The sequence below is a fragment of the Epinephelus lanceolatus genome, chromosome 16, assembly GCF_041903045.1.
Source record: "Epinephelus lanceolatus isolate andai-2023 chromosome 16, ASM4190304v1, whole genome shotgun sequence".
In the NCBI taxonomy this organism is placed as follows: Eukaryota; Metazoa; Chordata; class Actinopteri; order Perciformes; family Serranidae; genus Epinephelus; species Epinephelus lanceolatus.
The window spans coordinates 36,333,850-36,358,921 of NC_135749.1; the positions used below are offsets into that span (position 1 = coordinate 36,333,850).

Genomic DNA, 25,072 nt, shown 5'->3' on the forward strand with positions numbered 1-25,072 from the left:
CATATTAAGGCAGTACAGGAGGAGGTGCACATTAATAATCCTCCAGGACTGTAACATGCTCATGTTTAACCCAAACAATGGGTAATGCGACTGCAGCTGGTTCGGATCGAGGTCGGAACACGTTCTCACCACAAACAAAAGGCACCAGAGTTACTTTGTAACCGGACCCAGACCACCTCTTCAAGAAGGTCCCGGCACGGTTGATTTAGCGCTCACCTGAGTGTGATTGCTGTGTTCACACCTGACCAAACAATCCGCACTTACAGGGAAAAAGAAACTTAAGTTTGATTGAACTGAACCAAACAGGGCAGGTGTGTAAGCATCCTAAGAATCGTTGTGTTTTTGTTACTTTAGAATGAATTTAGAATTATGCCTAGAATGTAACTAATCTTACCTATTTTTTAACTATATTTCTGTGGAAATAGAAAATAATTTTGATGTGTATGTCCAGGATTAAACCCTACAATTCACTATATTACTGAATCACTAATACATTTAGCGCCTCACTTTTATCTAGAAGTCTATTTAAATTTACTCTTTAAAGAAAGTTGTTTTTTTCCCCCTGATTAAGTCAAATAACATCATAATGAGGTCTTAAATTAACAGGTTTTCCCTTTTTATATCTCCAGGGTTTATACTTTCTAAAAGAAATTAATCCTTTTCATGTACTTGGCACTAAGAAGGATAACTCCCCCTCAATCCATCTCCACTCCCCCTCTGGCAACATTCCTGCAACATTTTGTTGAGTAAACGAGACGTTCAAAAGAAGATGAATAGCGAACACATTTCTGTTCTGTTGAAACTGCACTGTTGTGTGTCGGGGTAATGAGGGTTTAGATGAAGACAGCTACTGTGGGTGGAAATATTTCTTTCACCCAGAATGAAGTCTTGCTCTTCAGAGCCTTGCAGAGGTTAGGGTTTCATACTGCAGCAGAAACACACCTTCTGGTCATCTAGCGAACATCAATCCTATATTCGCACTGTTGGCTCTAGTTTTTGCTCTCTACCAACTCCAGCTCCTGTATAGTAAGTTTCAGTTTATTGTTTCTCTGTCCAGCCCCCAGCTTTACTGTTGTGGTTCACTCTCACCTCTTCCATAGAGTTTTTTTATGAGAAAGCCACCCTGTAAAAAGCTACTGTAGTCTACCTGCTCAGCAGCAAACAGCAGACAGACACAGTTAGAAACTAGCTGGTGAACACATTGCAGCATTTAGCAACTAAAGAGATAAATTTCCCTTAGGTGCTGGTTGGGACCAAAACAGAGTTAAAAGAGAGTAAATATTGAACTGAGGAACTTTTTTTTTATTGTTTTACTCTGTTTGCTTTTGTCTGTTTGCCTTTATTTCTATTTTATGTGCTTTTGATTGCTTACATGTATTGTTTTCATCATTTGTTTCTTGTGCTTTTACCTGTGTAATCTGTAAAGCATTTGGGTTGCCTCTGGGTATGAAATATGCAATATAAACACTACTTTTCTCTTGCCTTGCCTTGCCTTACCTTGACTGATGTTCATCGATATAAAAGGTTATGATACGTCAGTGTTGTGTTCACAATTTATTTGCACTGCCTGTAAGTGACCAAAAATCAGTTACTGTAGGTTTAAACGTGTAGAGACAGAAGAAAACAATGACCTGAATAGATTATAGCAGTGGTTCCCAACTGGTAGGTTCATAAGTAGATCACAATCCATTTTGAATGAACCGCAAGTGACTCGCTAACAGGTCAAGTTAGTAAAAACCACACTTACTTTTGAAGTACAGTGATTTTTCTGGACAGAGTTTTATTTTGAAGTGCTGTTTTCTGCTATAGAGTGAGTGACTAATGGAGAGCTTCATGACAGAGACAGCAAACTAGCTTAACGACATGGCCAAGCACAAGTATGATGCTGGATATATTAAACTGTGTGGACCTTGAACTAATGACAAAGGAGACATCTGGACCCCTTGGCAGGACCAGCTGGGAACCACTGGATTACAGGACAAATAGTAAAAACAAACTGGACATGAAAATGACTTACGTGTTCGTCCCATTCGTGCCGCTGTCGGTCCATCTCCCTCAGGGTAAACAGGAGTGATGGCGACTTTGTACTCAGTGTCTGACAGCAAGGGCTGCAGAACCAGGCTGTTCTGACCTGCGGGCACCGTCCTCTGTATGCAGAAACAAATTAAAGTTTAAAATTAAGATTCAGGTGACAAAAAAACTAGCATTTGCTGTGGCTTTGGGTCAGGAGGTAGGGTGGGTCATCTACTGATCACAGCATTGATAGTTTGACGCCCACCTCCACATGTCAAGATGTGAAAATAATCCAGATGGTGAGAGAAGGTGTGTTTGACATCCACCTGTACTTATGCGCATTTTCAAATTGCACATAAAATTAAACATATAAATAAATAAATGAGTTTTAATAAATATTTTGAAAAAATCTTTCAGTATTGCAAAAAAAGTTTTAACACTTGCAGGAGGTAGAAAAATTGGTGCATCCATAAAAGGCAAATGTGACTTAGTGCAATGAAAACAGATTAAGCAAGTTAATGGTAACATACAGTAATGACATACTGTCATTGTGTAGGCCACTGCAAGCTCTCTTCAATGTCTCTGGAGGCTTTAACACACGTATGCAAACAGGGCTTGTACCAGAAGTTCTTCATGAGCACAAAGCTATAATATCTGTTGTTCAAAACTCCTGCGTTTAAAGTTTTCTTGGGGCACTTTCACCTACGTCATCTCATTGCTTTCAATTCTTTTCCAGTGAGATCTTCCTGGAGAATGAGCTCCACCCACTGCTAATCTTGATGGATCAACTCCCAATATTCACATAACAGGAGTGGATGGGAAAGCGCATAAACTGCATTTTCGTGTGCTAATTTTCTAAAAAATTTGCTCAGAATCTAATAATAATGACTGTACCGTCATCTATCTTCAGCATCTTTAAAAACAGAGTTTACAAAGTGCTTTAACAAGTAAAGCAAAAGCAGAAATGGGACACTCGGAAGGCAATACAGCAACAGAGAGCTTAACAGTCCTACCAAAACACAAGTAAGACAAAACTAGAATAGAGTTTGGATAAAGTTAAATCAAGAGGAAAAAAAATGCCAAATGCAAGTTGCAAAATGTCAGTACACACAAACAAAAAGAACAAACACAAAAAACAACACAACAACCAAATAAATAAGGAATAAAATCAATAAAAACACATCACATACAAATAAGTCTATTAAGATGTGATTTTAGAGAAATCAATGATTCTGCAAGCCTTATCTCCTCGGGCAAGTCGTTCCAAAGCAGAGGGGCCCTGAAGATAAAGGCACAATAACCTTTAAGCCTCAACTGAAATGGCCCATAGGATCTGAGGCTGCAATCTGGCTCATATTGGGTCAACAGTTCTGCTATGTGGCTTGAGGCCAGACCCAGATGAGCTTTACGAGTGATCTGTATAACTTTAAAATCTATCTTAAAACTAGAATTACCACCCTACAGCTGAATGCCTCCATGCACTAGTCAAGTTGCTCCTACAGTCTTTGAAAACATGGATGCTTCACACACATCTTCCACCAAGCAGCACAAAAGATCCATACGATACCCAAGATTAATGTCACCATTTTGGTATCTCACCAAATTTAACCAGCTCAGTGGCCTAGCAGTAGAGTGTCAGCCCTGAGACTGGGAGGTCGTGGGTTCGATCCCCGGCCGGGTCATACCAAAGACTATAAAAATGGGACCCATTGCCTCCCAGCTTGGCACTCAGATTCAGGGGTTGGAATTGGGGGGTTACATCACCACATGATTCCCAAGTGCGGCACCGCTGCTGCTCACCGCTCCCTCAGGGGATGGGTCAAATGCGGAGAACAAATTTCACACACTCAGGTGTGTGACAATCAGTGGGACTTTAACTTTTTAACTTTTATCCTCTTCTGTTTCTAAGATATGATGTTATGTAGTGGCTACAAAAGTGTTTTTGCAGAGCATTATGATGTCACAGTGAAGTTGACCTTTGACCTTTTGGATATACTGTAAAATGTCATCACTTCATCATTTTATCCTGTTAGCCATTTGTGTGAAGTAAGAATTTCTGAGTTATCCTCCTGAGACCCAAACTTTTGTTTGGTATACATTTTCAGTTTTTCCTAGCTATTTGAGATTAGTAGGACCTGATAAGTATAAAAACTAAAGATTGCCAATGATAATAAATAAAGTCCCAATATCCTCAAATGAGACAACAATAAAGCCCTGATGTCATCACAGTAGATAATAATAAAGTTCCAATGTCCTTCAACAAGCTGTTGATAAATCCCCAATGTCTGCAAATGAGTACTTTCTAATTAACAGCGTCTTAGCTTGTCCACCTTTGTGTTGGGATCAGCTGCAGACTGACTTGGCAGAGATAGCTGCCATCTTGTTTTTACATGAATTAGTGTATTGTGGTCTTACTACCACTACATGCCACAAAAAAGTGTCCACAAACAGGGACGAGAGGTCCAAGTTAAGCAGAATGACATTTAAGTTCCAGTAAACCCAAAATGTAATGTCCGCATATGAGGACACACAGTCTCAGGAGGTTATGGCCAAAAACATGTTTTGTGAGGTCACAGTGCAAGTTTAGTCCAAGAGGATGCTTGTGTCAAAGTTGAAATTTCCTCAAGGTGTTCTGGAGATATTGTTCACGAGAATGAAACAGATGCAATGTCACAGTGACCTTGACCTTTGTCCACCAAAATTTAATTTGTTCATCTTTGGATCCAAGCGAACGTTTGTGGCAGAATTTGAAGAAATGCCTTCTCGGTTTCCTTGAGAAATTACGATAACAAAAACAAGATAGACAAGGCGACGGTGATCTTGTCCTTTGACCTATGACCACCAAAATCTGATTAGTGCATTGTTGGGTCCAAGTGGACGTTTGTGCCAAATTTGAAGAAATTCCCTTAAGTGTTCTTAAAATATAACTATCACCAGACTGGGAGGGAGGGACGCATGGATGGACAGACAACCTGGAAACATAATGATAACATAATAAACAAGGAACCTATGGAGAGATGCCAGGATTGTGTCGTCATTCAGTAAGAAGCCTAGCACTGCACTTTGAATTAGCTGGAGGTGAGAGAGTGACCTTTGGTTGATACCAAATAGGAAGGAGTTACAGCCGTCAAGCCCGGAGAAAATTAGTGCATGTGACTTTTCCAAGGCTGAGTGAGAGTGTTGGTTTGATTTATGAGATGGCTCTTATTTCAGGAAGCAGGACTGGACAACTTTTTTGAGTTGTGGTTGGAAGGTCAAATATTACTTCCCAATTTCTGGCAGGAGGATTCACATTAGCAGACAAGGGACCAAGGCCACTCTCAATGGGGCTGTTAGGTTTGGTGGACTGAACAATATGACTTCGAATTTTGAGTTAATGTGTTGAAATTTGTGCCACATTTGGAAACCTAACAATTATCTTTTTTTACATATATATTATGTTGATTCAGTGTGTGTTCTGTAGCATTTCATTCTAACTCCCCAATAATTCCTGCTTTGTTTATTAAAAGAAAAAACACTGCTTTCCTTTGTAAAATTTTAGTCATACATTCATTTTAAATAGGCTCTCATTACTTAAATTAATGTTACAGCGCAGACACACTGTGAGATCACACAGTGTCAGGTGACGTGCTGATGGCAGAAGTTGGAACAGCAGGAGAGTCTGACTGTTCTCCACACTCTGCAGGAGAAACACATGCTGATTGCTTAAACAAGAACTTCCACTGGCTTTAAGTTTGTTCTAGGGAAAAAAGTTTTCTGGCAAATTATGTTTCATTTCCTGTGTTCTGATACAGGACTTGCTAAGGACAATAAAAATGTTGCACACTGCCAAAGAGATGAAAGGGATCTGAAAGAGATTTTGTCTTGTTGGAATGCCTCTTTAATATCTTCCTTATTGCATGACTGTACCTCTTTGGGACTGATTCTTAAATGAACTAAAAAAAAGCAAATTAGAATTTCATGAATTCCAAAAAAAAAACTGCATTAGCCTTTTAATGGAGGTGAGGCATAGCTAGCTGTTGCAGTGAGACTTTGAGGTTTCAGGTGCTGCAGAGGTTAATTGTGTCCAGGTTTCCTCCTCACCTGTCTGTGAACTTGGCCCTTTGTTAAAACTGATCCCTAAATGAGTCATCCGTCCAGGTGAAGCGCTGCTCCTAACTCAAGAAAAGCTAATCTGCTCTGTTACCCTGTGGGCTTCTTTTCTCCCTTTATCTCTGCTTCCAACTCTTTGTTCTTCTGTTCCTCTGTTGCTTTGTTTCTCTATCCACGTTTCTCTCTCCACATCTGCTGCTGTTTAACAGTTATAATTACTTACTGATTTACAGTGCCCTCCAAAAGTATTGGAACAGTGAGGCCAATTCCTTTATTTTTGTTGTAGACTGAAAATATTTGGGTTTGACATCAAAAGATGAATATGAGACAAGAGATCAACATTTCAGCTTTCATTTCCAGGTATTTACATCTGGATCTGATACACAACTTAGAAGATAGCACCTTTTGTTTGAACCCACCCATTTTTCATGAGAGCAAAAGTATTGGAACATGTGACTGACAGGTGTGTTTTGTTGCCCAGGTGTCTCCCAATTACATTGATTATTCAAACAATAAATAGCACTGAATGTCTGAGCTCAGTTTCAGATTGGGTACGATAGGTTTTGCCTGTGCAGACTGCATTTAGAGGTGGAACCAACATGAAAACCAGAGAGCTGTCTATGGGTGAAAAAGAAGCAATTGTGAAGAGAGAAGATGGACAATCAATCAGAGCCATTGCACAAACATTGGCCATAGCCAGTACAAACCATTTGAAATGTCCTGAAGAAGAAAGAAAACACTGGTGTACTAAGCAACAGACGTCGAACAGGTAGACCAAGGAAAACATCAGCAGTTGATGACAGAAACATTGTGAGAGCTGTAAAGAAAGACCCTAAAACAACTGTTAGTGACATCAGCAACAACCTCCAGAGGGCAGGAGTGAAGGTATCACAATCTACTGTTCGCAGAAGACTTCATGAACAAAAGTACAGAGGCTACACCAGAAGATGCAAACCACTCATAGGAGTAACAAGTAGAAGTATAGAAGTAGAAGAAGAAGTATAGGAAGGCCAGGCTGGAATTTGTCAAAAGGTACAGAGATGAGCCTCAAAAATTCTGGGAAAAAGTTTTATGGACTGATGAGACAAAGATTAACTTTTTCCAAAGTGATGGAAAGGCGAAAGTTTGGAGAAAGAAAGGATCTGCTCATGATCCCAAACATACAAGCTCATCTGTGAAACACGGTGGAGGTAATGTCATGGCTTGGGCTTGCATGGCTTCTTCTGGGACGGACTCTTTCATCTTCATTGATGATGTAACACATGATGGCAGCAGCAAAATGAACTCAGAAGTCTACAGAAACATTTTGTCTGCTAATTTAAAGAAAGATCCAACCAAACTGATTGGGAGATCCTTCATCATGCAGCAAGATAACGACCCAAAACACACTGCCAAAACAACAAAGGAGTTCATCAGGGGCAAGAAGTGGAAGGTTTTAGACTGGCCAAGTCAGTCTCCAGACTTAAACCCAATAGAGCATGCATTTTACCTGCTGAAGAGGAGACTGAAGGGAGTAACCCCCCAAAACAAACAACAACTGAAAGAGACTGCGGTGAAAGCCTGGAAAAGCATCACAAAAGAAGAATGCATGTTTGGTGATGTCAATGGGTCACAGGCTTGATGCAGTTATTGAAAGCAAAGGATTTACAACTAAATATTAAGTCTCATTCACTTTAATCTATTTTAAGTTTATATGTTCCAATACTTTTGCTCACCTAAAAATGTTGTGTTCCAACATTTGAATTTGGTGTTTTTAGCTTTGACCAGTCAACCCGGTCTCACTCCGAAGTTGATGAAATCCATGCGCTTGGGCAGTGACTTGTGGTGTCAGACACTGACAGTGTCAAACATCAACGAAAAAAGCCGACCTTTAATGTCAGCATGATGCATGGCCTGCCGCTGTTATAGTTTACTGGTGCCCGACGGCATTAGAGGGAAGCATGGTGGGACAAGAATGAAAGTTAAGGTGCCGAAAGTCCGAGTGGGGTGGGCAGGTCCAACAAACCCCTACCTTCACCTGGGAGAGTGGTGTCGCATCCCGTAAGATTATAAAGCCAAACCCTGTTTTTTTTTTGTTTTTTTCTTAAGTCTAACCAGAGGCTTCTGTTGCCTAAACCTAACAACATGTATTTGTTGTTGAAGTAGATTAAGGAGTGTGTGTGTGTGTGTGTGTGTGTGTGTGAAGGCAACCCTTTCTCACTTTGAAGTCATCGAATACCACTGCTTGGTCGTTAATCCACTTGAGCTCCCAATACAAAACAGGCATCCTTTCATGGTGGTATGATACGCATCCAGGCAGCGTCAGTTAATAATGTACTGGAAGGCAATGTCATTTAAGGACTGAACAAGTCTGTTTGGAAAGGGGCGGTAGGGGTTGGGAATTGGTCAGACAACACCAGACTTTCACTCAGGAGGCCGGTGTTCGCATGCACAGCCAAACCATGATCCTTTTTTCTAGACCTAACCACATGCTTTTGTTGCCACCACATGTTTTTAGGACAATGTAATAAACTTAAGTATGCAGTGCTGAAGTTTATACTGAAAAAGACTGTATGCATCCAATGAACAGACCCTGTAGTTTTCCTGTGCAAACAGAAATGTGTTTTGAGAAGACACGATGCATTTAACAGATGTAAATTGACAGGACGTCCCAAAACATCAACAACAGACGCACCCAGGATACCTAGCACTTCATATGTGTACATGAAAGTCCATTGACCAAGCAGCAATATGTTAGGAGTTGGGAGTGAGAATGGATTGGTGAAGGTTTGTTTTATGTTAATGCCAACTGGTTGAAAAGGGAGCTTGGTAATCAGGGGGTGGATGTGCATACCAGGTCACAGCTATAATAAACTGGTGCTTGTTATCTATAAACTTGGGTGTTCAGAGGTTTTTTTGCAGCTGGATAACCTGTTTTTACCTCCAGATAAACGGTGCTATGGTTGTTTTGTTCTGGGGAGGATAAATCTTTTATGTTAAAGGTTGAAGCTGTGCATGTGCACAGAGACAACCTTAGTCTCTTCATTCCTCTGTTCCCTTCTACCACAGTCTTTGTCTCTGTTTGTCTGTCTGTCTGTGTATCTGTCCTTCTGTCTGTCAGCCTCGTTTGCATTCTGAGCATGTACAGTCTAGCCCAGCTCCATCCACAAACCCTCTACATCCACCCCAAAAAAAAAAAAAAAAACACTTTCTCAGACGTGTCAGTCAGACAAACACTGCAGGCCCTGACAAATCAATTTCAGCCCAGTATGATGAAAAAGCCAGCAAGTCTCTAAACTGTCACCGAGCCACACAGTTGGAAGAAACCACCTCAAGCTACACTCCTTTTACTCCACTTTGTAAATGGAAACATGGTTTCATAAAGTATTTATAGGATTCAGGAACCCAATCTAGTTTGACAGAGGCTATGTGCAGGCCCAGAATATTAAGTTTGATCCATCTGAGACTTTGCTGGAGCTACAATGCTTTAAGGCTAACTGCACGGGGTCAAGTACACAGGAGATGGGAGTCAATGTGAGGTGACTATACTGGTAAGCAAAATGACAATACATCTGCTAAACTGCACAGAACTGTGGCCCGACAAAAGCCACAGTTCTGTGGAAACCACACTTTTACCTTTTTCACCAGCCATAACAAATTTAAAGAAAACATTTCAACTGCCATTCAGACTATTACAAAGTCCAGGGGTCTAAGTCCAGGGAGCAGTCTGAGCCAACGGTAACAAGGAGTGGACAACCCTACTTAAGACCAGAAAAGACCCTGCTGACTCAACAGGTTCCACCAGCAGCTTCCAAGTTGGACTCCCCTCATCAGGCAGGTAGCAAAGTCACATGGAGTCAGGAGTTACCATAAACTATTTGCAACTACAACACCACTTCTAGTACAAAGACTAGAGTGGTGCAAAGGCGCAGACACCAAACCGACTTCAAAGAACTAGCAGCAACGATAGCCGACTGTTGGGTCACCTAACATCGCCTGTGTGTCGGCCAAAAGTTGCACATGAACATACTGCAAAGACTAAAGCCAATGGCCAACAAGCATGTACGTTCTGCACCTGCATGAGAGGAAATAACTCTCCACACCAGCAGAAGGTAGTAGTCTGTAATGTAAAAAAGGGAAACCGGAATACCGTGATGATGCTAGTGAGCCAGTTTGCACATTAACAACACAATCCAATGTTGACAGAACGGAGCATGTTTACTGTGTGCCAGTGAACAATAACACTTACCATCACGTAACGTTTCTGCTTAAGAGTGCAATGGCTAAAGAAAACTAACTTTACTCTTGATTTTAGCTGTTTCATTACTTTACAAACTTCCGTCTCTCTTCTTGTGCACTGACCTGAACTGCCAGTCAGAGTGATTTCATTCACCGACAGGCTTCGTTCTTTCCGACGCCAATTCAGTATTCTGAAATCTGCTGGAAAAACGACAACGTGAGCCTATAAGGGGCCAACGGTATGGGACACACTACATGTACTAAAGTGACAGATGCCCACCGACAGCCCAACGTCCCCCAATGGCTGACCGATGGCTTGGTGTGTCAGGGCCTTCAGACCTCATGATGACATTGTGTGACAGCTGTGGGAATTGTTAGATGGGTGAAACTACTAAGACCCTGACAAGAGACTGAATGAACACCAGAAACAGACCCAAACAAGTCACAAAGGTCATCTAGCAGGAGTGTGGATGCTTTGGAGGATGGCACAAAAACAAAACTTTAAGACAGGAGTTGGCAAAGTTGTTTTAACTACAGACAATCTGTGACAGAAGAAAACTTAAACTTTTTAATTTTCCCTTGATGACATTTTTACCTCCTAGACAACATGTTGTTGCTGTGCAATAATAGCCAAAACTCTGTTTACACACAGCGGAATTGCACTTGATGCCCTGCAGCTTTAGTTTATTGGACACTGAACGAAGCAGCTCAGGGAAATAATGTAGCTTCACTGAGTTCAGAACCACAGCTGTGTGTGGACAGATGGCTGCAGAGTCGAGTTGCCCCACAGCAATGTCTGGTAAGACAGTGACGGAGCCATAAAAATGGGCATGACCATTAACTTCTATATCTACAGGCATGTGAAGAGCTGATCTTGACAGAGCTTAGTGCAAAAAGTAGTGTGCTATAAAGCTGCAGTAATCTTTTTTTGACCATCAGGGGGCAGAAGAATTCCAAAACAAAGGTGCCCCACACAGTCATGGCTAATTATCACCTTATAAAGTTGTTGTGGTTACCATTTTACAAATAACTAGCTTATTTGCATATTTCAACATGATCATCTTGTAGGAGTGGTGTTTGTGTCCGTCTAATGAATGTAAGTAAGTCATGTCTTTTGAGCTCAGTTTTTGGTCCCCTCCAACTCTGTCTCTTTAGCTGCTAAATGCTCCACCACGCCCACCAGCTAATCTCTAAATGTGTCTGTCGGTTGTTTGCTGCCTACTGCTGCTACAAACAATGACTACGTTTACATGCACAAGTACACAAAGACAATATTCTTTTATCTTTCTTTGTTTTTTTTAAAGATATTTTTTGGGCATTTTGCCTTTAATGGACAGCCAAGTTTGAAAGGGGAAAAGAGAGAGAGGGGATGACATGCAGCAAAGGGCCACAGGCTGGACTCGAACCTGGGCCGCTGCGGCAACAACCTTGTACATGGGGCGCCTGCTCTATTTACTGAGCCACCGACGCTCCACAAAGACAATATTCTTACATAAAGTTTTCCACCTGTGGCAAAGAGCTCAGTATGAGACGATAACATCAGACTGTCATGCACTGGTCTGGATAAAAGTTGCTCCCATTACTGATGCCAAGATATTTAAAGCCTAAAAGTGCCAAGAGGAGGGAGTGCCTACATAATTCTATTCAGGGATAACATGCACATTGTTGTTCTTCCTCTAGATGGGTCAAATTAGCAGTTGAAGTCAAGAGAAGCCAGACTTGAGAAAACAGTGGTTGTGACATTTTGTTGCAGATTTGCTTTAATATGTTGAACACCCTTTTTCTGTCTGTGTTATAATTCTGAACTGTTTTGCTCGTGTTTGAGAAGCACTGTGCATTAAATTGCTACTAAAAAAATCTGTGATTTAATTAAATCTGATATAATCTTGTTAAACTCCAGAGCCAACTTGCAATCCAAGATTTTGTACAAGTTATTAACAGTTTAAGACCTAATTCCATCAGTGAAGATGATGTGGGATAACTGCCAACCAGAAATCAATCGCATGTAAATGAGGTTTTTGTCTTCTTCTTCTTCTTCTTTTAATGGCTGGTGTCCCTCATTTGGCAGCCACAGACCGCAGAGTGAAACTTGCTTTGAACAAAGCAGGAGAGGAAGCTGCCAGGTTTTTCCCTCAGCAGATAGACATCTAAATGGTAGCTATTGAGTGCAGCACTTGGTGATTCATGACCTGACCGGATTGCCAAACAGAGCCCACAGCTGTTCGCACTTTGATAAGAGATCTCATTTAACAAGGCGCTGGTGCGAGCAGCTGGCGGCTCTTTATTGTCAGGATGAAAAGGCTGATGTGGGACCTGTGGCCAAGCGTCGCCCGCAGACACACGGCTACCAGGGTGGTGATGGCACAAACTGTCACACACAAAATGCACACCTGTCAACTCAGACTTTCTTTAATATGGGAGATTTTTTTCGGAGATATTTGACACTTGTTAATCTGAAAGGCTGTACACATGTACACATACCACTAAGGAGCTGTGCAACGTAAAACAAGGATGGATATTTAATGTCATACATTTACCCATGAGGTATTGATTAGGGCTGAGCATGTAATGACTATGTACGCTATATCTATATATTTTCAAGCAAGATATAGATTTTGAAAACACAGTTTATATTGATATAGGGATCTGTTTAATTTGTCTGTTAATTAGTCTACAGTGTGACATTCATTCATTTATTTCTGTAGCCGGTCGCAGGGGGGGTGGAGCCTATCCCAGCTGACATTGGGCGAGAGGCAGGGTACACCCTGGACAGGTTGCCAGACTATTGCAGGGCTGACACATAGAGACAAACAACCATTCGCACTCACATTCACACCTATGGACAATTTAGAGTCACCAATTAACCTATCTCCAACCTGCATGTCTTTGGACTGTGGGAGGAAGCCAGAGTACCCAGAGAAAACCCAAGCTGACACAGGGAGATCATGCAAACTCCACACAGAGGGGCTCCCTCCTGGGATCGAACGTGCACATGCTAAATCAGTTTGTGAGATGAATTAAATTACTGCAGCACACATACAATACTGTGGACCTTTTCCACTGTCACTTTTGGCCGCACCAAGTGCCTATTTGTGTTTCCATTATCAGTTTAGACGTGTGGTGCTACACCGAGCTGTGCCAGAGATGGACCAGGCTGCCCGCCCTCAAGCTGGTAGCGGGGACATCTGGCCAACCACAACCAACACCCGATGACCCTGCTTCTTCCCCTGCTGTATGTGTTGTAACACTGAACTCACCTCTGTCTGCAGGAGACCAGAGAGAAAGGCATTTTTGAAAGTCTCTGTGTGTTCAGCTCTCAGCACTTTAGCTTCTAACTGAATCTCTGTGGTTTGGAGTTTAGTTTCTCTCTTGCATCCTGTTTTTATTTTACATATCTTTTATTGTGAAGAATCTGTAAAAAATGAAATGTGTTTATCATTGAATTAGTGGGATTTTGTTAGCAGCTTTTCTTCATTTAAGACAAGCAGAAACAGCTACAGTGAAATGCTGATGAAGAGCTGCAGACAACTGGCTCTTACTGCACCTCTACAAATAGCTCATCCAACAGGTAAACTTCTTTTACCTGCCCTGCTGAGGAATAACAATAACACATGCAGCATAAATAACAGGAGGCTTTAGCCATGAATCATCTTGCAACTGACCATGTTGCCCATTTCTTAAAAAAAAAAAAAACACTGAAAATCAGCCTGAAACTAGCGAGATATGAATTTTTGTCCATATCGCCCAGCCCTATAAACCGTTACTTCTCAGGAAATGAAAAACAATAATTGAACACTGCGCTGTCAAGTTCGTGTTCTGTCTTTATATACGGTCAGATAGTTTCAAGTGTCTTTATATTATTAATATTTGACCAAATCAAGCTTGAATGGAGATGCGAGGTTTCTGACCACTGAATGTGAAGATTCATGTTTTGTCCGTCATAGATCAGAACGGCCGCGTCTCAGACATTATCATCAACTTACAGGTTACAAAGTTTATTGTAGCTGTGTGTGTGTGCTCAGTTTTTCCTTTTCACCGCCATGTTTCTACACTAGCCCAGAACAGACAAACCAAACACTGGCTCTAGATTGGGCCATTCGCATTTTCGCATTTTGCAGTGTTTCTACTGGTTTAAATTATCTGGTTAGTTTGTCTTGGAGAGGGAGAGACCTCTGCAGATAATTTGGCTCCCTATAAAAAACCTTATGAACACCTGGGACCAGTTAAACAAAGCACCTTAAGTAAAGATTTTCCTCTAAATCCACGTAAAGGTTTCCTTTAAATAGAATCTGTGGCACAAAACATTCTTAGGTCTTCTCTTTAAGGTTTTCTTCTAAGTTTTTCTGCTTATCTTAAAGTTAGTTAAAGGGCCAGTGTGTAAAATGGGTTGAAAACAGTGACATCAGTGGTCAAATTCTAGATTGCAGGGCTCACTCGCTCACCCCTCCCGTCGGGTAAATGACGGTGGCCTCGTAGGGACAAAAAGCCTTGCGCATGACTTTTTCAGGAGTAGGTCTATCTAGCGATGAGGTGAATGTTTATTTAGAAATCTAAACCATGTTATTGTAATGAATCCCTCACGAGCAGGAGACCAGAGGAGCGTTCGGGAAAAAGGCCCGTTTATTTGAGCACTCCAGAAACTCCGGTAACACTCCACTCCGTCCCAAACTCTGACTCTTCTAGCGTAACAGACACACTTCATAACTTTATACACATACTCGTTTACCATTCTGAGTGGGGACCCCCCTCCCCTCTCTGCTCCACCAATCTCCAGCCCGCACACTGACTGACAGCGTAGCCTGTAAACAGAGCTCAGCTGTTTATTTAGCCTAGCGATATCTCTGGACTATAGTAGCTGCAATGGACGACTTTGAACGCGATTTTGAAGAGTTTCTTGTAGCAGACACAGACCCAGAGCCATACCTGTTTGAGCCGGAGCACACAGATGAGGAACTCCATGTGTTTGATGCTGAGCAGGTGAGAAGAGAGGCTGAATGCACAGAATGGGATTTGGTGCTACCATTGTTGGGGAGATATATCATCAGGAGGAAAAGCACCGCAGAGAGTGCATCACAAGAAGTGAAGTTGCGTCTTCTTTTCCTCGCAGATGACGGTTCGGGTTCATTCTCTCCTGTTGCGTGGTAAGTGTGGTCCATTCGCAAACTTTATAACTAAAAAAACTTTTCACTACTCTCTACTGACGAACTACTAACACTCTCTGCTGTTTCCTCCTCCTTCTTCCTTCCTTCCACTGTCTTTGTTGGTTCATTTATACACGCGAAACGCGTTCTCTGGCTGGCTGGATTGTCCGCTCGGTCTGGCGACCTCTCTAAAGCAAGGCCCTTGCTATATATATATATATATATATATATATATATATATATGTAAAAGCATAATTATAAGGCTACGAAAACCAAACGAATTTTATTTTATAGCGATCATACACTTGTATAAACATATTAATGGGTAGAATATTCAGATTCAGATTCAGATTGACAATAAACCATGCCAAATATTACACACTGGCCCTTTAAACTGTTGCACAGAGGACCTCAGCAACCAAAGTAAATAAAAACATTAGATGAGTTTATGGCAATAAATGAGGGAAATTGAGGCATTCGAAGACGAGTGTTTCAGGACCGGGAGAACCCGATGGACACCCTCAATGATGAGCAATTGATTTGCACTATAGATTTGACTGGAGGTCAATTTATGAATTGTCTCAACGCCTGGAGTTGGGTTACTCAACTTTCCAAAGCTGCACTTCTCTAGCCCTGTAACAATTTGGGATTGCTCTGTGGTTTTATGCAACAGGATCTGTCCAATCAGTTATTGGTGAGGTATTTCATGTACACAAGTCAACGGTGTGCTGCCTCATTCACCAGGCTTCAAACGCCCTTACCTGTGTGCTGAATACCATGGTGAAGTTCCTGTCCAAGCATTGCAGTTTCCTACCACATTCCTTGCTTCATACTTGCATTTTTAGATCAAGTTTACTTTTCAAATTTGTTCTTTCTTTTATCAATTTGCTCTAGAAGTATGACTTTTTCTTTCTCCAACCAGTTTGGTTTTCATGTCTTCTTATCTTCTGCCCTTTTTTTACACTATCAGGCCAATTTTGTGAGAGGATACTTAAGATTAACAATAGGTAGCCTGGGCTATCACAAGTGTACATTCAAGCAAACAAATGGAAAGGGAAACCATTTAAGAGATTCTGTGCAACACCCTTAAGTAATATCCTCAGCTCAGGAAAAACGACATCTTTCCGTGTCATACTTAAGGAGCAAACGTAAGGTTCTTTGTACATCCGGCCCCTGGATCTTAAGTTAGCAGAGAAAAAAGGTGAGCACAGATAAGCAGGTGCTCGGCTAGCAGCCTCTCTGACTTGCCAAACAGTGTCAGAGAAACACTGATTTGTAACGTGAAATTGCTTTATTCAGTGTTTTTACCGATTTGAATCACCTTGGGACATAGTCACAAAGCTCCTTAGTGCTAAGAGTTGCTCCTCGTGACGAAATTCTAAAAAAAATCTTAGAAGTGTGACGTTTCCTTAGAATTATCCCTTGGCGTTAAGACTAGGTCCTTGTAAAGATAAAAGTTATTAAGAGAGCTCCTAAGGTGAAGAACTGACCGGAGTAGGAAGAAGGACTTTAAAGAGGCTTAAGAGTTTCTTAAGAAGAGGAGAAAATTGTGGAAACACAAAGAGGTGCGAGAAATATTCTCCAAACACTGCATGACAATGAGTAAATGAAACAGTACTAATTAGATTGTGCAGGAATAATATGTGCGGTTAATCTCATTAAGGATATGCACAAATTTCCCACCTAACACTCTAAGGCCAGAAATAAAATGATCATAACACTAAGATATTTGGAAAACTGGAAAAATGCAACAGTGCAGCAGTGATGACTTGAGTCTGTTTTAACCTCCCATCAGCAAAAATGATCAAAATAACAATGATAACACTTTCACGGTCAGCAGTTCATTTTATTTCCACTGGGTGTCCACACCTTGCAGGCCCACAAAAGGGTGTGTCTGTGACAACCAATCACACCTGTTAGAAAGAATGCATCACACCTTGCAACAGGGTCAACCACACCTCCTCACAAAGACAAAGGTTTCTGTCCCCTCCTTGCTCAGAGTTGCTCTGAGAACTTTCCTAAATCACTCTTAAGCTAGGGCTCCTTACTAAAAAATTTAGGCTAGGTTAGGAGCCCTCTGAGAGTATTCTCAAAATATTTGTGAATTTGGCCCCTGGTACCTTTGTTTTGGGGAGGAAGAGACCTGTGGATAACTCAGCTACCACTAAAAACCTCCTGAATAATGAACACTGAAGGGATTCTAATCAAGAGATGTTTCAGCTGGTTACAATCTGCAATCCTCAACATTAGACACCACTTCCCTCAATCTTACACACTGTTCCTTTAAAAATATATTTAGTTTGTAATTTCATTTCAGTGAAACTGAACACAACTGCAGACATCTCAACTGTAATTTCGGCACTTCATCTATGTAGCATCCCAATGTTTGCATGTCAACCATGCCCAAACACAGGAATGTAAACACACACAGAACATTTCCACCATACCAAACTGGATGTTTTTGCATCAGTGTTTGTTTTCTATAAAAGTCTTTACTTCTTTCTCTCCCTGTCTGTTGTGGCTCATTAGTATGAAGACCTGCCATTCTCTCTTTGTCTCTGTCTGTCTCTGTCCCCCTTTCTCTCTCATGAAACAAACTCTTTGAGGATCTGCCACTGTTTTCATCATCATTATCCTCCTCTCCCTCTCTCTTCCTCTCAACTCCACTCTGAAGGCCTGCCATCAACTTCAACAACACAGTCGTTGTCTCCCTCCCTCTTTCTCTACATGGAGGACTTTCGTCTTCATCAATAATCTCCATACCTACGCTCCACTGAGGATTGACACATGGAAGGATTGGCTTTGTTTAAATCAACATCTTCCTCTTTTTGCTCCTTCCAGGACTTCCCAAATGTCTTGCACATCTTGACAAATCTTTTACCATCCAACTTACACACAGCAATAGTATTAAGACTCTTAACAAACTTTTCATTGGCAACAGTTATTACACACTTGATCAAACCACTTACTCTAAATCCTTATTTTAAAATATTAATTACCCCCTGTGGGTTTAAAATGGATTCTGAATGTGACTCAGAAACCCCGCCAAAAAAAAGAAAGCCATGAATATGTCCAAGGCACTGGTCAATGATTGGTCAATAGAGGACGGTCACTCTCCCCAGGGCTGAGTTTTGAAGCTCATGTAACCACTGTTTATACCGTGGAGAGGTTTACATATATTAGGAGACTGTAACTATAAAATGAAAGGATGTCTTGCTGCCTCTTGCAGCTGCTGTAGACTGAGAAAAAAATAGCTTAATTCAGTGGGCCGGCTGCCGGCAACTTTTAAGGTGGAACGTTAACTTGTAATATTACTCAGTGTTGACGACACAAATCCATCAGCACATCTTAAATATCAACATGACAACTTTGGCCATATCATTAGTTTTTGTCTATCTTGGATGACATACACTTTTAGTAATGAGTGGATCTTCAAGCCTTTTTGTATATTAATTTCAACAAGATTATGTGAACCGCATATATCCCTCACTCAGTGGGAAAAAAAAAAGTGTCGCGGAGCGTTGTTCTTTTGGGCTCTGGCAACACTAAACCCCTGAGCTTGCCTGAGAAGGACTAAACGCACAAACCTACTATTTTTAAATATCCCATGGAGAGAGACTTTCACTGCAGCTTGTTCTGTTTTGTTCTGAAAATGTCGGCATGCAGCCTCGTTCTGTGGATGGTAAATAAGGTGCAGACTCCTGTGATTAGGAAATACAGTGCAGGATGGAGCAGTAAGTGACAACAACCTCGCCCACATTTGTGGTTACTGTTTGCAGTGGAAACGCTAGGGTCTAGGTATCATGTCTGAGGGGTTACTTTTGGTTTCAATGTGTTTGGTGGGAACGGGGCTTTATATTAAGTATGTTACAATAAATCACTGTGTAAGCTCCTTTGGGTGGAGCTTGAGAACTACAAAGAGGTGACAGAAGTGCTGGATGTGCATGTGGTCCTCTGTTCATACTGAACATTCAGATCACTGGTGGAGAAGTGGATATGAAATAGGTGTGTCTATGGACATTCTGATTCTGATTCTGATGGACATCTTTTACTCTTTTTAGGCCTTGTCCACAAGTACAGGGGTATTCTTTAAAGACATAGCTTTTTTGTGTTTGGGCCTTTTGTCCACACGCAAACTGTGTTTAGGTCACTGAAAATGCACCTTTTACAAAACTCCATACAGGGTGAAGACTTCCAGAAAGGAGTTTGCGGCTTGAGACTTAAGACTTTGTGCAGTAATTTCCCTTGTGAGGCATTGCAAATGAGGCATCATTTTTTGCAAGGGCAAAAGGGTTGGAAATTGACCTTTTCTGTCCACCTGCCACTGTGGCTGGGGGATCCTGACATCTACCTATCTATCAATAGATTACCATTGTTTTTTGGCTGGTGAGTCAAGCAAATCTACCAGCTTCTTGTATATTTTACCTGCATTGGGTTTGTGGCTGGTGCAAATTTCCAACCCTGAATGGCAGACATGGTCAGATTAGTGCTGGTTCCAACCTTGCGATCAGGACTTTTTACATGTTAACACACAATTGTACAGGTACTCTCCCACTATACTGAGGAACAGAGGTGTCAGGATGTACTTCAGAGGTAACTGTTTCAGGTGGCCTCCCGGTAATAGCTTTTTACAGGCTGATAATATCCTTTAATTTTCTCTTCTTCTTCGCCTGGCTTTAGAGTTATAGTTATATAGCTGCCTCTGGGCCTTAAGTGCGTTTTTGTTTTGACAGGATTTTTTTTATATCAGTGTGTGTGGATGAGATGGGGGGAAATAAACCTGTTTTCAAAAGTGACTGTCCGTGTGGACTAGGTCTTAAACCTTTGTGAATTCAAGCCTTCTATACCTGACCACACTTAATGAGAGAACAAGCTATAAGTTTTTTCAGCCCAGCTGCCAGAATAAAATGTTGACATTGTGCATCTCTGCAAACCATGGATATGTTAAGTTTGAATGTTCCATATATGTATTATATTAACATTTCTAAAGTGACATAGTATATGAGCTGACTTTGTCATTCAGAGGTGGAGGGAATGGTGGATGGCATGACACCAAGACTAGATGCCGGCCAAGCTACGAACCACTGTTTGAGACCAACAAACAACAAAACCAGTTGTTTTTAGCAAATCATCCCTGCATTTTCAGCAGCTTTTTACTGGGTGTTTTGTAGCATCTGCTTGCTGTTTTTCTTGTACCTTTTTAGTCACTGACTTGGTATTTTAAGGCAAAACATTATCTTTCCATAACTAGAACAAAGTGGTTTTTGTGCCTAAACCAGGGGAAGGCAACCTGCTGCTCCGGAGCCACATGCAGCTCTTTAGACCCTCTCCATTGGCTCCCTGTGGCTTTGACATAAAACTATATGGAAATGTATAATTGCATTCTACAATTGTAAAAATGTGTAGCCTATATATCAAACCGAAAAATATTCTAACGTTTAAATGTGTGTCATATGTCTACGACCTGAAATGAAATTTTTACTGAATTCAGGAAGCATAGCTAGCCTACAGTCATGCCAGCAAGGCTGACTATGGATCCCAAATCCAAAAAAAGTCCAAGAAAAGTCAGAGGATTTAAAAGTGTGTGGACAGATTAATTTGCTGTCACCACCACCTGTTAAAGTACTAAATAATTAAGCCTCAGTTATACCTTCGCCTGGCTCCGTTCGCGGATTGCGTGCGCACCTCAACAGAGCGCAAAGGCATTTATACTTGGCACATTCTCCGTTGCAGTATTCGCCGCAAAGGCAGGGGGCGGAAGAGAAAAAATACTATAGGAAGTAGTAGAAGCAGGCAAAAAACAGTAGAAGTAGAAGCAAGTGGAAAACGATGTAAACAGCAATGATGGTGGCACGAAAAGTATGGATTGCAGAGAAGGTGGAATTGTTATGTTTATGGCTTTTGACCAGACAAAAGCATTGCAAAAGAAGATGGTCTATCCGCCCATTACATGTAGCGAGATATCTGACTGGGGAACACAGCCAGCTTGTGAAGCCAATGCGGGCTGTAGATGAAGAGATGCTTCAGCTAGTCTTCCCTCAAATTCATCCATTTTGAACTGAGCGACACTAGCGTGGCTTGCGAAAAAGTTTCAAAATCCTGGAGGTGCACGACCTCGCGAAGCTCGCACGGCTGTCACCGGGTGCACAATTACATCATTTGTGGCGCACGAACCTCGCACAGTCGTGACTGCGTCGAGCATAAACTAGGCTTTAAAAACAGCCAACTGCAGAGTGGCCACCTTGTAGTAAATCATTTTAATGAATGCTTATTTAGAATTTTGGTAATGTTGATGGGATAATTCAGACTTAATAGGCTGTTACCTTTATTCAAATATGTTTTGTGACTCCAGACAGATTTTTTTTTGGCCAATAATGGCTCTTTTAATGGTAAAGGTCACCGGCCGCTGGTTCATGCAAATGTAACATATTGGTGGTTTGCAGAAACAAAATGCAGATATTTTTTTCTGGCAGTTGGGTTGGCTTTTCAGGGCTAAATTTCAAACCTCAATGAGATAAGCAGTAGCTGATAGTCAAAAGACACACTTTCTATGAATTCCTTTAGAAAAGAAACTGCTCTGAGATGCAACTACAACCAAGTGCATCTGTAATTAAACAAGTGGCTTGAATGACACATATAAAAATGATAAAGTCCTTCAGAGATTTCCCACACAACTCTTTGAAAACTGTGCCAGCATGTCTCAGATCAACTGTTTCATAAACAGCACTGATAACGAATTATCAGCCAATAAAAGTTATAAAACCAGTGGCCTCATGGTTTGAAATGATCTGATATACTTCTAGTTTGTTTGGAGCAAACACATCCAAAACAGAAAAATCACAACCACATTTGATTAACAGGAGATCGAAGCTGAAACACCAAAGCAAAAAAAGATGAAAGAATTCATCAAATTTAAAAAGACTAAAAAACAACAATCTCAGTGCCACTTTAAATCCAAACGTTCTAATGAGTGTGAGCAGACAATCAAAACATCCCTCAGCCTGTTAGAAGTTAGCAAACGGATTTTCATGAAACAGAGCAAACACTGTCTCTGTCCTTCTGTCTTACCGTCTCCTCTGCTCGGTCTCCCTTGGCGCTGATGTAGCTCAGTCGATAATGTCGGACATTCCTCGTGTCCGCAGGCTGCCACGCCACCCGCATACTGAAGGTGGTTTCCTCATCGATCCTCATGTTCCTCACCCCATAACGAGGAGCTGCGGGATGAGAGAGAGCACAAAAAAATCACACTGCAGGCCACTGAGTTACACATCAACATCAACTCACCGAAGCATAACACTGTCACAGTTTGATGTTCTTCATCTTATATCGGAAAAACTCCTCATATCACCATGTCATCTTTTTGGCATTTAATTTACTCAGGTTTTCAACTTCATATCAGCGTCTTTTCAAAATCAAAACTTGGCAAAATTTCCGCCAGCCTTCATGATGGATGACACAACATCCATCTAGAGACATGAGAAAAGATTTACAAACATTATCAATGAAACACAGGCAGCAAACTGTAATCTGAAGTTTGCTGCCTGATGTTTTCTTAATCTTGAACCCTGCTTTTTCCCTAAGGATAAGTTCTTAAAGATTCATGAGAAGTTCTAAAAACATGTTTTTTTACACTGTTAGATAACGTCACCTTTATAATCTCTCTGCTTGTTTAAGGACTTTGCTAAAACTTTAGTGAAACTTGTACAGAAGAAAATGTTCAAATCCAAATGTCATTTTGTGTATTATTACAGCTAAAAACATTGACCATGAGGAAGAGGTAAAGGAAGGTGGAGTGGAAAGTAGAAAGGAGAAACAAACACAATTCATCACAACAGCAGGAGTGAAATATTTACTTGCTGCAGTGGTGGTTGTTGTGGCCAGGGTAGTTGTTCTTTCAACTGAAAATGAAACAAAAATATTTAATATATCTTAAATGATCCTCTGATGTTTGTTTCAATCTGAAAAGGAATGCCTTTCTCTGATCCAACACTAGAACAGACAACATAAAGTAAAAAAGGATTATGCATTGGCTTAGTGATAAACACAACAGTTGGCTTAACGGCGAAAGCACCAAACTTGTAACTTCACTAATTACTGTGATGAACTTTTTGGAAACATGAGTAGAGTTGGAAGACCTGCAGTAGTAATGTTTAATTTACCCGTGGACTCTACAAGGATCACCTCGTCACTCTCAACCTCGTTGCCGTAGATGGCAGTGAGGAGGACTTCATACTCGGTGAGGGGGCTGAGTCCTTTTATCAGGTAGGTGTTAATGTTTCCGTTCACCAGAACCTGAAACAGAAACACAGGGATAGATATTTTCTGTCAGACAAGCATACGAACAGCTGATGCAGATGAATAAAAGTCGGTGACACAGAAAATCAGACAGAGGTGGTAAACCACACTGAATCAGGTTATGTTTGCAGTTAACACACTTAACAAACATCCGAATTTTCAAATCAAACAACATTTCAGAAAACCTGAAATAGAAAAATAATTGTCTCAATGTAAGTAATCAGCTGGGGAAGTTTCATTGGGATATCTATTAGTTGAATTATTTCACCTATTTAACCCTCAAGGCTGTTGTGATTGCAATAATTAACAAACTATCCAATTCCAGTGAATTCTGCTCAATTCCATCCGATCCCCACTACTTCTCCACAAATTTGACCAATTATCGTAGCTTTCCATGAGTTTCACCAATCATAGCAGTCTGCCACATTCACTTCCTTGTTTCTGTTTGTGAGATGTTGACTTTTGCACGCCAGGTGTTGGCAATGAGCCCTTGAAACATTAGTGAAGGAGGGTATCCACCTGATGACCTCAGTGAAGCATTTACCCTCCCAGCATGCCTCCAACCTTCACTCACAATCATAAGTACTAGTCCATACCCATTGGTAGCTTTGTCACCTTCTAGCTATGCCAATCCTCAATGCCTATGTGCAGTTTCACATAGATTGACCACGTCAGTGAGTAGAAAAACATGGGACAGACAGAATGACAGTTTCCGTGATTATGTACAGCATACCATACCATGACTTAGTCATACCAAAAATGAGAAGAAAAAAACAAACATTGGGCCACAGGGGGAGCCACAGCGATCGGTCGCATTTTAGCCATTTTTAAGCATTTTTCTGTTGTTATAGCGCCACCCAGTTGCCAATTAGAGTAAAATTTCTCCAGTCACCTTGAGGCGTCCTGTTCTACATATCTACCAAGTTTAGTAAAAATCTATATGGCCGTTAGGCCTAGATAAGAAATTAGCTCTCTAGCGCCCCCATTTTGTTTGATGGGGTCAATAATGGAGGGGTCCCCTCAGATTATGTGTGGTCATATACCTACAAAGTTGTGTGGTGATCGGTGAAACCCTTGAGATGTTATACACCTTGATGTGATGAGCCACGCCCTCCACAATATTCATTGCCTTATAGAAGCTCAGTTTTAGTAAGTTTTCCAACTTTTGCCAAGAGGGAACTTTAGATATTGGTCCCTAGATTATGTTCACTGAGTTTCATGCAGATCGGTCAAACTTCCTAGGAAGAGATCGATTTTAAGTGTTTTTCAAAAAATTCAAAATGGCGGAAAATCTATATAACTGGAAGTTATGG

General features: G+C 41.1%; 1 protein-coding gene across 6 annotated transcripts in view; it reads right to left on the reverse strand.

Moving 5' to 3' along the window:
- The window catches only part of col14a1b (collagen, type XIV, alpha 1b), a 320,908-nt gene that overhangs the window by 165,846 nt on the left and 129,990 nt on the right, over positions 1–25,072 (reverse strand). For all 6 annotated transcript variants that reach the window (XR_013493638.1, XM_033637164.2, XM_033637162.2 and 3 more), the window contains 4 exons: positions 23,624–23,756; positions 23,318–23,362; positions 22,533–22,678; positions 2,018–2,147 (listed from right to left, as the gene is read on the reverse strand). Coding sequence is in view for 5 of the 6 variants with exons in the window: in XM_033637164.2 (XP_033493055.2) it covers positions 2,018–2,147; positions 22,533–22,678; positions 23,318–23,362; positions 23,624–23,756 (454 nt within the window). In the remaining variant the exon portion in view is untranslated. The remainder of the gene's footprint in view (positions 1–2,017; positions 2,148–22,532; positions 22,679–23,317; positions 23,363–23,623; positions 23,757–25,072) is intronic.